Genomic DNA, 14,289 nt, shown 5'->3' with positions numbered 1-14,289 from the left:
AGCGATGCATCAAGTAGCTCTTGCCCAGCTGTGTACAAAATAACATTTTTCTGTAACGACCCAGGGAGCAGGTGAGCTCCATCTCCAGCGCCTTTAGTAAAACCTGTATTTAGAAGAAGAAAAGAAAATCCCAGGAGCACCCACGTTACTCCAGTTATGTCCTCCAGCTGCATCTCAAAAATGCCTGGACTGAAGGACTTGCAGAGCAAGACACATTAAAAGCTATGTAATTCCAGCTAGTGACAGGAAAAAAAACCCCAACAATTTAAGGTGCCAGTTGATGAGAAGATTCACGCAAGACAAAAAGCGAGAAAGCAGGTTTGTCCAGAAAGGTCACTTTATTGGAAAAACCTAAAATGGACTTAAAACCTGCAGCCCTCCTCCCACAGCAGTGGTTTCAATGGGCTCCCCCAAGTTACCTTAACAGACCCATTACAGACATGAGCTGCAGTACAAATGTTAAAAGTGCAAGTATTCTGAACTTCACACCCACTTTTATGACCTGGCAGGAAACACAAAAGCTTCACAGCTCACAGAGAATTCGTTCACAGCACTTGGCAGTCAAAACTGGCTCCCTGCATTCCCCACAGGGTACAAAAAACATCACTCAGAGGAGAGTCCGATGCAGAACATCATACAAGGTAGGGGTGAGGTTCCTTCAGATTTATTTTATTGCAGTAAAACCTCTAAAAGGTAGAGCTGTACAAAAAGTCTAAACAGCATTATTTAAGAATAACAGCACCTTACGCTGCATTTGTTCTTATTTAAAATTCTATTTCCCAAAAATACATTCCTAAATATACAAACTATACAATCTTGTCACTTTAATGCTGGCTTCTGTGATGATATAACTTTAACCTAAAAATCTTCAAAACATCCACATACTGACAAAAGCTCTAATATACAAAATGCCTTGGTACCTTCATAATACCACATAAATAACTTCAAAACCCAAACTGCATTTGTAGAATTGTCCGGAAAGCAAATACTTTATGGCGATCACACATCGTCTGCAGAGAGCGTTGGAATGTTTATCCTCGGCCGTGTGAAAAATGCCATTTTCTCTCTAAAAAAGGATGATCAGTTGTTAATGCAACGGAAGTCTTGCCAGAAATGTCCATCATCCACATTAAAATTTATCCCACCAGCTGTCACCACAAGGAGCAGCAGCATGTCCTCTCACAACCTACACCTCTTATTTACATATAAGACATGAGGCACCCTTGCAGTTAAACTCACAACACTGACCTTATCAAAAAGCTGTTTTGGAAAGGCTCAGTTTTTTGGCTTTCTAGGCATGTTACTTAGAGAAGCAAAGGACTGCTTCTGTATGAAACAAAGGATTTGTGAATTTGTTGCCAGGTGGGGAATGATTTGGAGTACTGCCAGTTGCTTTGAGATCACATGCAGAGCTGCAGCTAGTTTCCCCAACTCTCAGACCTTATTCTTTGATATAAAAATACGGAAGTTTTTGTTTAAGCAGAACAGTTAACGACTTCTACAAAGATTAGCTTTCCTCATCAGCATCTTAGTCATCCACAGAAAAATCACGGTAGCAGTCAATTTTTCCTCCCCTTTACCAGTGACCTGTAATTACCTGAATGACTGTACTTCCAGAGGCTCCTTCCGACTCTGCCCTCGCAGCCTGTGGACATCCTTGGCAGCAGCTCTCATCATTTTATCGGCCTTGAGCTCACACTTGTGTTCTGTTTTTTCCACCTAAACAAATAATCAAAAAGAGCTGTTTGTGTTTCCAGGGGGAATCATTTTATCCCAACTAATCTCCAAATACAGCAGTATTTCAGCTGCAGGTCTAAGGGGTTTGGAAGCTGCTGACTCTGGAAATCACAAGCCACAGAAGCTAAAGTGAAGGCTTGTTAGCTAACCATTGTAATGGAGAGAGCTTTTTGTAAGGTTGTCTTCCAGCCCTTTGATAAAAATTATGGGTGCTATCTGCACCTTCTTTCTATCTTCTTGATCTATTTTTTAAGCCAGCTCATGCAAGAACGTGGCAACCCATGTTCCAGCTGTGCCCCAAAGAGCACCTTGTACCAACTCACTCCTACACCCGGTGCCATCATAACTTAGTTTCTGCCTGGTGTCAGCAGAGGTGCCCTGATAAATCACAGAAGTTGAGAAGGAGGCCTGTACGTGAGGGAGAGCATGATGTAGACAGAGTAAGGTAAGTGCTAACCATGACACACCGCACCTACTACAGACTGGGAGGCTGCACTTGACAAAACAGATGGCATTTGTGACTTCTTGTATTTGCACCCGGCTCTAAGGCACAGAAATCTCTGTGCTGGTAAATGCATGGGTTTGGGACTAACAGAACTCTACAGGAAGTTAAAGAGAGGACAAACTCCTGCAAAGAACAAAAAGTGCAGCATCTGAGGGATGAAGATAATCAGCTATGGAATAACACTTTTTTTTTTTAAAAAAAAAAAGAACAAATGTGACAGAAGGCTGCCCACCTTACTCATCAACTACCCAGGCTTATTCAGACATTTCTGAAGCTTTACCTACCCTATCTGTAAATACATTCCTTTTGAAGCTAATGATTTGTATTTAAACGCTCTCCAGAAAAGTGATAATGCAATGAAAGACAACTTTCATAAAAGCAAACAAAATTGTTTAATGAACTGTTTGTTGAAATCCTTGGCAATTAGTTCTGCCTCCCTTCCGTCCCTGCCCTGCAGTCCACCCTTCATAAGCAGAAAGATAGATACTATTAAGCTCTTAAAGCCAGAAAGTCTGGCTCAGTATCATCTGACTTATATTATCACTTCATATGCATAAGGATCCTATTCTAAAGCCAAGTATCATCCATGCACAAGTTTTATGCAGCCATTATTTCTCTTAGAAGCAGCAAAAGACATAACCGCTACCTTCCTAACCCTTGTATCTGTGGGAGGGCAGGCACAGACTCTGCAGTTTGTAAATACCACACCTGAGAATAGCCAGACACTCAAGGACTGCAACTTCCATTATCAATCACTTGCTTGATGGAGCCCTAAGTGGAAGACACGAGTGACTGTAGTGCTAAGGCTTCATTTCCTGACTGTCTGAAGTCCCCTGTTTCTCAAATCATGTTTCTCAAACACGTTGAGTAAAATCCAAAGGCAGGTATTACTCACTCGTTTTTCCACTAGCCTCAGCAGCAGTCGGAATCTCTCATCATCCTTCACCCACTGCGGCAACTCTTTTTCACCCTGACTTTGAGCTTGTTCCAACTGTTCCTTCAGTTCCCTCAGCACCGAGATCTCCTGAACCAGCCGATCGTGCCAGGTTTTCGAAGCTTGCAGGTCCAGCTCCAGGTCTAGTGAAGTGCGGATTAGGCGCTCTGTACCGAAGGACTTGATTGAAGGCTAGAAAAGAAGGGGTGTAGGAACAAAGTGATGAGAACTGTCCCAACCCCCCCCCCCCCCACGAAGGGCCAAATGCATCATGAGCCCCATTTTTCCAGTACTTCTCTTTGCACAAAACATCTCTATTGAACCTGCTTTCCAATCCTCCTCAAGACAGAAAACACAAACAAGTCTTATAGATAGGCCTTTTGATTTCGGTGTTTCCACTAAATATCTTCCTTGGCAGCTTCTCCAAATCAAACAAGTCTTGCTTGCACACCTTGCTCCTATGTTTAATGTCTTATCTTCAGATGAATCCACCTGTGTTTGTTTTTTCCAGTAACATTATGTTGCCTTCAGCTAGTTTCAAACACAAGCTGCCTCAAGAAAACCATCTCCTTCAGAACTCAGCATCAGTATCGCGGGGGAATTTCAGTGATTGCCATCACAACGGGCACAGGGGTGCATTGTGTGCCATGGAGTCACTACAACAGGGTCACTTGAGCATCTGAGACATTGTTCTCCTCACCCTCTTCCCCAGCTCCTCACATTTATTATAAGTACTTACAAATCTCACAACAATAAACACAGCAAAACTGTTTGTGCTACTTCTGCTCTGACAAGATGGAAAATACCAGGAACCTTCTTCCTACTTTGATTGTTCTAAATGAGTTCCAACTTAAACATTCCTGTCATATTCTGATATATCAAAGAAAAGTAGCCTTGAGAGACTTCTCACACACAAAGAAAAGGTTGTGAATGAAAGCACGTGGCAACTGATTTATGTTTGCAAATTCTTCCTTTAAAACAGTTTTCCGGTGTTTGCAAGTGTCTACGCTAGAGGAAAAAAAAAAAAAAAAGTGGTGATGTTTTTACCCGTTTCACTCTGACACTTCGTCTCTCCATTGCATTTCGTATGAAGGGAGGCTTTTTGGATAGCGTTGAACTGTCACTATCACTGCGATTCAGCTGAAAATGAAAACAAAACCTGTATTTTTCATGAAGGAAATACAAGCAGTGCATACACACATTATTAGCAAGATCAGAGGGTTCTGTAAGTGATTATAAGCAGTGATGTAAGCAGAAATATGAAGTTTTGTGAACGACTACAGCAGACAGCTGCCACCCAATCTGAGTGCACAACATGCAGTCCATTTGGCACGGCCAGATCCTGCCACAAGCCTTGACCTCTGTCCCTTTTTGGGAATAGACTGCATGGAAAGAGAGACACTAAGTTTGGGTATAATATGGGACTCTACCCCACTGCCCTTCTTCTGTGCAAGTAACTAGGCTGGGCAAAACAGCCTAGAAAAATAAGCTCTAAGTAATAAAAAAAATTACTCTTTTCTAGTGTCTGTAAAACATGGGACTATTTTATTAGAGATTTCTCTTTTCTCCAATCACCTGTATTTTAAGCTAGTGGTGCAAGAGGTAGGTTTACCTGTAAGCTATTCACCTGGGTTTTTCAACTTAAAGAGTTGTCATGTTACACACATACAGTCTGCCTTCTTTTGTGATTGCCTCTAGACTCTTAAAAAGAGCTCAACTCAGGTAGGGTTTAATTCCCTTCTCATGTTCCTTCTCAGAGTTGGGGGCGAGGGGGAACAGGCGTGTGGGATCTGCATGTGCTGGGACACAGGACCTCTACCACCCAAGCACAGGCCACTGCTGCAAATTAAATAGGGTTTGTTTCTATGGAAGCACCTGCTTCTGAATCAGAGAAAACCTGCACATCAAATCTGGCGGAGCTGTATTAAGAGCATGCCCACTTAGGACAGGTCATCCATGATAAAACGCAGTGCTTGCTTGTTTGCCAATTCAATTTAAAAGACGAGTTATTTATAGTTTAGGCTGACCCTCAATCCAGGAAATAATTGTGAACAAACATTTCAAAGCAGTGGAAGTGACATCCTGACCCAGTACGTGGCCTGTTCAGTTACCTTCAGACAAAGCACACTGGAGGCTTTCAAGCTTTCACAAATTTTGCTGACATTGTCAGGTACTTGCCTTTCCATTTCTATCAAGTTTGCATGTTCACCTCATCTAAAGTCAGGTGGACACAGCTAACTCAGTTCAAGGTAGTGCAGAACAGTCTTAAAAAAGCAGGAAAGGGTTTCATATGCAGCTTATTCATCACTGTCTTACAGCAGCCCTTCCAGGTTAGTTTGAGCATGTCAACATGCTGCACGTACCACAAACATACATGCACATACATATTTTACAAATTTGTGCTTAATACTATTAGTTCCAAGGAAAGATACTGTCTAGGAGGTGAGGACAGAGCAACTTCTTAAGTCAAAGGGGGAGAGAGTGCTTACTGTCAGGTCTCTGTGAAAAATTCAGACTAAGTGAACATTGATATCATGCATTCATTAGTGAAACACAGCATTTATAACCTAAAGATTGTATTTGCCTTACCCGACACACATATTGACTTTGTGGTCCTGGTGAAAAAGTTTTTGAGCGGATGATAGTGCTACCTCTGACAAACTGAGTTTGGGGTGGATTTGCTGCTCTTTTGTCCTTTGGACGAACTACGGTAGAAGACTGTGCAAGGCTCTCTGTGTTTGTCTCTTTATCCACCTACAAGACAGATACTGCAGTGTAAATGCCACCTTGCCATCTTACCGATGACACGTACCCAGGGCTGTCTGACAGCCACCCGTGATACATCTCCGCTTTCAGTCCCAAAGGCATCACATTCAAAACCAGATATTCTTTAGCCCTTTTCATGCAGGGTGTCCTGACACTTCACTCCTTGAACTCAGTAGCTGCTACGTTAACTGTATCGCTCCCTAAGGGCTCCACATCCATTGATCGCTGTACAACACAATTGATTCCAACAAGCTTTGCCTGTTGATCCAGTACATCAATGTGACCTGGCAATTTCACACAGAACAGAGGTATGATTATAAAGACCATTTCCTTACTTGTTGTGCATCTGCAGCAACGATCCAAATCGCTGTATGTGCATGCACAGAGAGCACGTGTACGGCACACGTTTGTTAGACTACAACTACATTCAGAATTAAACAAGATCAAAGCCACTGTCACATTAATGAAAACAGTTTTCATGACCAGCAAAAAGAAGGCACGAAATGATGCTATATTAACTGTGGGACAAAATATAGAGTTATTTTAAAAGATTTCAGGTAAATAAACTTTTAAACAACAGTGATGAACTTTCAAATAACTGCTGTAGCCTTGCTCAGCTCAACAGCAACCCAGTTCAGCTGAGCAATGGGAAGCTTAACTCATCTTTCTGTTCAAAAGGCCCTTGACATTACCTTCACTGCTATTTCCATGTGCAGCTGGGAATTCAGACTTTCTTCTGTTTCCCACAGCGATTTTCCGGCACAGAATTCTTCTTCCTCCTCTGCTTCATTTTCACTGACCTCGTCCTGTTCTTCCTGATCAGGAACCTCTTCATCTTGCCTGTTAAGAACAGCTTTGTTACTGAACTGGCCTATGGTGGACAATACTCTGGTGCTGCAGCAGGAGTTACCTCCTGTAAGCTGCTGGACAGAAACACATCCCCAAGGCAGCCAGTTGTACCTGGCAGATCCTGTAGCCACTGAGATTACACAAACACAGGCTTATAAGAGAATAACTGAAACTGGAGTAAAGCTGCACCAGAAGGCAACCATTACAGCCAAAAACTTCATACTGATCTTGCTTCAAAAGCAGCAAGCTAAGGGTTCAGTCATATGGTCTGAGCTCAAGATGAGTGCATCTTAAGAGGAGCTCTCAGGATGCCATTAATTAATCTTAGTTTAAAAAGTGATGCTGGACAAAATTGAAGCATTGTTTTAACATCCTTCTCAGCTCCTTTGAACTCACAGCTGGCTTCCCCACCAAACCCATTGGACAGGCTTGCTTTTTGTTTCAAATGTCGGGCTTCATTAATAAAATCTGAATCTGAATATGTAAACAGCAGCCAAAACTAATATTCAAGCAAAGTCTTGCACCATACAGTGGAGCTTTTATGGACTTCCATAGAACACTGTACAAATGACACAATTAGCATAGTGCTATTAACTATTTTCAATGTTTATCAGCTTTGTTCTCATTTCCCAAGCACGACCTCCAGAACAGAAGAAACAGGATTTTTCACCAAAGCAGAAGGAGACAGAAGAAGCCTCCCACAGCTCTGTATCATCTGCTTTTTTCTCTGCGCATGAATACCCAAATGGTCTGAACATCCCACAATGCTGATGGTGGGATGCTACCTACCAGCTCTCTCCACTAGTTAAAGTGCTTCTGCTTTCCTCCAATTTCTTCTCCACAGCTTCCAGTTCAACAGCTGTCTGCTCTAAGAGTGCTGAGACAGAGTCCTGAGGAGAGCAAGAGGCTTCTTGTGAAGATACGACTCTGACAAACTGAAAGTGCCTAGCATTTCTGGTCAGAACGGCCCCAACCAGCTTTCCTCTGGTGGCAGGAAAGAGTCGTAGTCTCTACACCTGTGTTGTTCAAGCAGCCTATTGCACATACAGTGCTCAGTCAAGCCTGTGTCAGCATACCTGGCCCACCTCCCCCAGTTACACTAGCATACGCACGTGTGCAGCTATAGGCTGAGCATATTGCATGCCATGCACGTGCAAAGGTAAGTCTGTATCTTGACTCGCTCAGCAAGGTCATTGCAGCAAGGTGAACTGTCTAGTGGGAAGAAAGGCAAAAGCTCACACATCACTTACACCAGACCACATACCACATCCCTCAGCTTCGTGAGGAGCAGATTTCAGTAAGTATTTAGCCCAGGACAAGGGCGTATCTGTAATCGACATGTTAATTATTTTGCTGCACTTAATGACATTTTCAAGTTCTAAATATAAACACACCAGCCTTCACTTCTCGTCTACTGTGACAGTCCTTCAGCCACATAAACCCTCTCATTAGTACTGTTTAGAAGAGATTTGTTTGATTTAAGCAGTTGTTCTTACTGTTTTTTCAGTGCAGTGTACTTCAGAGTGAATGTTTCCTTGTTTACTTTTCCTGTTTTGCTTCTGCAGATACTTATAACTAAGGAGGTTATACCAACGGGTTGATTTCTCTCCGGATCTACATATTTCAGCAAGGCTAATTTGTGCTCCACCCTATTGAGAACAAAACCACAGTTTTAGTGTAATACTAAAAGGAACAACTACCACGCCAGTCAGAAGAAATGAGAGTGAAAATCCAGGACTATTTGACTTTGGCAAGTTTGACAAAAAGAAAAATTGCCCTGTTTATCCCCATTTCAACAGCACTAGTAATGCTTTATGTTTAATTATTTTAACATTGTCTAGGGCTTCCAATCTAAGTAGCAAATGTTTCACTGCAGCTCCTGTGTACAAGAATCCAGAAGTATGAACAGTGCTACTGCAGCTAGGATAAATTACAGCCAGAGCTTCAAAGAAAAAGAGAAAGGAACAGGAGATGAAGACTCCCTTCCAAGAAATTTGCAAGGCTGACAAAAATCACTACCTCAGACTGAGATGCTTTAGCTTTGTATAAGCCATTCCACTTCATCTGCCTTGTCATTTTTTACTGCGTTACATTTAGTACACATCCTGACATATTCAAAACCAAAGTAAAACTGATTCGCAATTTATTTAATCCATGTCGAGTGGACTCCATTGCACCAGCCCAGTCCAGCAGACTGCATGCTGAGCATACCTCCTGCAAGTTAACATGCTCCAACCTGGAGCTCACGCTGCCAAAAGAGAAAAACCCCATTTGGAAAACAGATGCTTTCCTGAACCGAAGTGTTTTACAAAGCAAGCGAAGGAAGAAATGCAGAAGCACCATAAAACATGTAACCCTCCAGTCAAGGGAGATGCTACGGAACACGTACAGGACAGAACATCAACTTTTCTGTAACTTAATGGCTACTTATGTCCCAGCTCAACACACCCTACTCATGTTCTGGAGTACAATACTCCAGAAATAGTTCTATTAAAACAAACTTGCTCAGGTAACACTGAGCAACAAAAAAGCTCTTCTAACAACAGAAGGCAGCTGGCTATGGCAATGCTAGCACTGAAAAAACTATACTCATACGGATTTTAATAGTGTAGAGTAATAGCAGTTTTTAAAAAATCCTTCAGAGATCTTTAATATTCTACAGTAGCTTCCAAATTCCTGTAAGTCCATTCTCAATTACATTACAACAAATGTTTCCAAAAGGAAGAAAACCAGGTAGTGTTTCACATTAAATCACAGGAGAAGGGAAATCTAGTAGTCTGACAAAGTCACCAGTAGTTCTGTAACAGAACATTTATCCAATAGATTTTTTTTCCTGATCAAAACTGTCATTGCAAAGAACACTATCTGGGAGAGATCATATAGCTAAGGATTATCAAGAAAACTTCCAGTGAAATTGCCATACTTCAGAGTTTAAAATTTTGTCTAATTAAAAAGAGGAAACAAACACAAGGATATTAAAATAGAGATTAATACTAACCAAACATTCTTCAAGGTGAGACTTATCTACAGTGCAAACATCGACTCTTAAAGTCTTCTGGCGTAAAGCCGGGTAAGAGATAGAAACCCAAAATACTTCATTGTACACAAGATTGTCTGAAGCTTCCACCGGTCTTGTGCGAAACAAGCAGCTTGTGCTTTCTGAACAGGGCAGGACAGCCACGCGAATGTTCCTATTGAAAAAAGCGTTGCAATCAGTACTACCATACAGGTTTGCAGTTTCCTCCATTGCAACAGCTCCATGAATCTGTAAGTGAAATTCATCCTAACCACCGTGGACATTACTGTCCTATGCTGGTCTTTGGAATATCAGTCAGCTGAGAAAAAAGGAACATCTCGTCACAACATCAGAGACATGAAGTGGCATGAATTGCTATAGACTTCATCCTTCTGAATCTTGTAATCGAACACCATGGGATTATGTTTTACATGGTTGTTTACATCTGTGCAACTTGTCACGCTGCTAACATACCCTTTTGTAAGTAGAAACAGCTATGCAAAAACAAATCAAATTTTTGTCAGCTTATTCAGCACACAGCTGAATTTAAAAAACTTGTGCCTAGAATGAGTCTAGTAGAAGCTGTACATTTCCCCACACATGCAGCTGTGCAGCTGTCCAAGGATGGGTTCTGTAGCAGAACAAACACCCCCACTCCACTTGATGCCGTTGCTCTGGGCACTGCTACAGTTAAGAACCTTGCTGGCTAGTGCTAATTCCAGGCAAGTCTTTTCCTAGCAAATACAGACCTTTGAGGAAAAAACTGCACCTTGTTTCAGTCTGCAGGTTTATTATTATCTGTTTAATTCCCACTAGAATCTAATAAAAATACTTCAAGCATGTTTATTTCACCCACTTACACTTTTTGATCTTGTTGTAACAGCAGTGCTGGAACATTACTCAGCTGGATGACCAGTATCGCAAATTGTTTATTTTTGTCATCATATCTGAATTGGAAAGACAGAAAAAAGCATTATTATTAGGGAAGCCTGCCTTGGACTCCACTAATTTCATTAACACAAACAACATTAGAAATTTACAAACAAGACAAAACTATAATGGGACCATGGCTTGCCTATAGCTTAAAACAAAACCAGTTTCATATTACATGGAGTTTTGCTGCCAGAACACCCAGAATTTAGAACAGTCCAGAACACCCAGAACTTAGGAATTCAGATATGATGGACTACAAATTAGACCTAACACACATTGCTTTTCCTGAGGTCTAGCTAAATTGCTGTACTGCAACTAAAACCTTTTGAAAGGCCTTATATAATGACTACAATATAAAGAAGTTACAAGTAGAAATACTTGAAGTACAACAGTGAAGATGTTAGGGGTAACCATTGTTTTACTGTTGACGGCCATGACAAGAGAGTTTTGCGCTACTTATTTTTCCTCAAATCATAAATAACCTTCCACCAAGTCATTTAAAGAAGATGCCTCTGTGCCTACCTTCCTACGCCTTACCCACTACTTGTGGGTTTCAGGTGTGGTCAATGATTATGATTACCATTTACTCTCAGCAGTTTTTCCCCCACAAGCTGCACACTAAAGGAGACTGCAAGCCACCAAAAGGCTTTCTCCAGCCCAGCACTGTCAGTGCTCCCATTGCTGGTTTGCACCCTCATACCACACTATCACCAGTTGATTTCCACTGACATAAAAGAGGATAACTGGGCCAAGGACCTCCTGGAGTCAAGTGTAATTCTCAATTACACTTCAAAGAGGGCATTAGTTAGTTAATACTAATAGGGCAGGATAAACAGGGTAAGAAAACAGAACAAAAAGCACTATCTTCTAAATCCCATATATCATTCTTTCCATTGGACGGAAAATCCAATAAAAATGTGTAGCGCTTACCTCATTGCAATTTGCACTTTAGCTGTCCCGACTGCTTCTGTATCATCGCTGTCAAACACCATCACTTCTGACAGACATGGTCTGAAAGAAATCAAAGACAATTAAGGACTTGATTTCCTCTTATTGAAGTGCTAGCATTCAGGTGATACAAGATCTTTTCCCTTCCATTCAGGGGTTGGGTATATGGATTTTATAAAACTAGCAGCTAAAAGAAAGCCCATTTAAGAAGTAAGTGCAATCATCCTTAGAGGTATGTATTACAGTGCTTATCAGCAGAAAGTCATATGCCTTCCCCCTTCACTGCCAAAAAAAGCCACACAAAAGACTGCAAAAATAAGGCAGTGGGGGATTTTTAAAGGGTTCCCTTGACTGGATTTTAGTAAAGGCAGCTGACTGCCCAGCAACAGAAATAAGACTTAACAACTGCAATCCTGTCCTGCATCATGACAGCAAAAATTCTCAAGTTTGATTAGATTTAAGTCATTCCTTTGTTTCTTTAAGAAATCAAAGTTCCCTAAGCACATTAAAAGTGACAGAGTACACTGACTGGTCTTCCTTGAAACAGCTACCTGCATCATTTCCCTCCCAATGTACTCCTCCTCCAAAGTTTTATGCACTGAAAGTCCCCAAAAATACATTCATTGTCTAACTGACTCAGGGACTATGCTGTAGCACATGAAAACAGGATTAGCATTCTTCTAAGTATTTTCCATATTACTTAGCACTTTCTTGCATTTCATTACATTTCAGCTACAGAGCACAAATGTATTGCTCATTCTACCCTCACCATTTATTACAGGCATCAGAATGATACTGTAATCATTACAAAGGTTGGTAAGTCAACAACCCAAACAACACTAAGTAACATCAGACACTGAGTGTGCATGGGATGCCTTCTGTAATTGTCACACATTATCCCTCCTCCCCTCTCCGCAAAGCTCCCTATCCCATTGAGGGGACACAGGGGTCCTAAGACACCCAACTGTCTGACTGCTTGGCTTAAGCCCATGAAGTCTAATTTACAGAAGCATTGCACTTTCTTGTCAAAGCGAATTGTGCTGTAAACAAAAAATTACTCGTTTATGTGGAGAATTAATGAAGATAATGAATGAATGAATGGGCGGAATATGAGATGAGCAATTTTTCACCTCTACAGTTGTGTCTTGCAACAAATGACCCCATAATTCATCTTGATACCAATAAAAACAGCAGGAAAACCCATGTTAGATGCAGGGAAACCAGGTTATCAATAAGATCAGTACTTTCCAGTGACCTTTCTGTCAAACCACCCCAGACAGCTTTAGCAAGCAGTAAGGGAGATCCAGAAACCCAGCAAGAGCAGTGATGCCCAGCTCCAGCTATAAGCTATGCACTTAGGGGGAGAAGTCCTGCAGAAATCACATACAGGATCCAAGCACTCGGGAACTGCATTGCAGCACATACACATCCATGAGGCAGTTCAAGGTGCTTCTGCTGTCTTCCTTAAACATCCCAAAGTCCTCTCATGCTGACTGAGGGCTGACCATTGACACCAGAATGGCTGACTGACAGGAGGGGAACTTTACACCTGCCAGATGGCTCCATCAAGGCAGCAGTCACAGCTTACCAGCACCTTCACAAACAGACCAGCTATTCAAACAGTTCTCTGTGAGCTTGCTTTCAGCTACTTCTATTATGGGAAGCATGGGTCATTTTGATAATCAAATTCAACATGGTCATAGTTTTTTCAGAAGTATTAAGAAATCTGAGATTGAGAACTTTAGCCACCAAATTACAAAAAAGATCACAACGAGCAGTATTCCAGCTGACTCCTGTGTGCAACGCTGAGTCATTGGCTTCTTCCTAGAGAGAGATCTGATGTCTACCTTTGTACAGATGCCTCATATACCCCGCTATCTCCAGCAACAGATTCATCAGACACTGCAGCTGACACACACGCCACCTTCAGTGCAGTCCCTCCAGCTGTATTTATACCTATCAGAAAAGCACAGAGGAAAATCAAAAAGAGGTGTTAATGCAAACAAACTGTCTGGATCAGGAGTAGCTTTTTTTCTTACCCTCCCCTTGAATTGCATTTTTTCTCCACCCAAGTACTGTTAAGCAACACCACGTTTCTGAAGACAGAGAGGACACAGGTAGGGCGGGCTGTGCTCCACAGCCACCGTGAGGTTAGTGCTTCAGGAATGTGCCTGACTGCCCTGGAGAACAAAAAGCCCCTGGACAACCAGAGGAACACCCTATGTGGTGGAGGTGAGAGCAGGGCTTTATTGCACAGTCAATGCCCATTTAATACCCGCGTCCTGCAGTAGCATACCCACGGGCTGAGGTTACACACCGGCTGTGCTGAGTGCATTACAACTGGCTACCCGGCACCTCCATGGGTGCAGGTCCTCGCAGGTAACATGAGGAGAGGCTTTCAAAGCACTGGAAAGGCAGGAAGGTACCCATGACAAGATGGGCAACGTGCAGAAGCAGCAGAACTTCTAAACTCTAGTGAAGTTATAAATATGAACCAATAAAACAGCTCCCTACTGCAAGTCACCCTTAAGCAGGTAGTAGGCCTTCTGGTCCTAGCTACCCAGTGAGCAGCGGCTGGGCAAACGCTACTGACCAACCTCT

General features: G+C 42.0%; 2 protein-coding genes across 2 annotated transcripts in view; one reads left to right on the top strand and one right to left on the bottom strand.

Moving 5' to 3' along the window:
- PANK3 (pantothenate kinase 3) overlaps positions 1–14,289 on the top strand; it is a 288,950-nt gene that overhangs the window by 127,272 nt on the left and 147,389 nt on the right. The window lies entirely within an intron of this gene.
- The window catches only part of WWC1 (WW and C2 domain containing 1), a 74,638-nt gene continuing 60,668 nt past the window's right edge, over positions 320–14,289 (bottom strand). Inside the window, exons 12-23 of the mRNA XM_052816246.1 lie at positions 13,536–13,644; positions 11,671–11,751; positions 10,668–10,754; positions 9,790–9,982; positions 8,288–8,440; positions 7,581–7,681; positions 6,635–6,782; positions 5,766–5,930; positions 4,224–4,316; positions 3,138–3,368; positions 1,598–1,719; positions 320–1,066 (exon numbers count right to left, since the gene is read on the bottom strand). Coding sequence (XP_052672206.1) covers positions 1,000–1,066; positions 1,598–1,719; positions 3,138–3,368; positions 4,224–4,316; positions 5,766–5,930; positions 6,635–6,782; positions 7,581–7,681; positions 8,288–8,440; positions 9,790–9,982; positions 10,668–10,754; positions 11,671–11,751; positions 13,536–13,644 — 1,550 coding nt within the window. The 3' untranslated portion in view covers positions 320–999. The remainder of the gene's footprint in view (positions 1,067–1,597; positions 1,720–3,137; positions 3,369–4,223; positions 4,317–5,765; positions 5,931–6,634; positions 6,783–7,580; positions 7,682–8,287; positions 8,441–9,789; positions 9,983–10,667; positions 10,755–11,670; positions 11,752–13,535; positions 13,645–14,289) is intronic.

This window comes from Harpia harpyja, chromosome 20, assembly GCF_026419915.1.
Source record: "Harpia harpyja isolate bHarHar1 chromosome 20, bHarHar1 primary haplotype, whole genome shotgun sequence".
In the NCBI taxonomy this organism is placed as follows: Eukaryota; Metazoa; Chordata; class Aves; order Accipitriformes; family Accipitridae; genus Harpia; species Harpia harpyja.
This window is presented reverse-complemented; position numbering and strand designations above follow the sequence as displayed.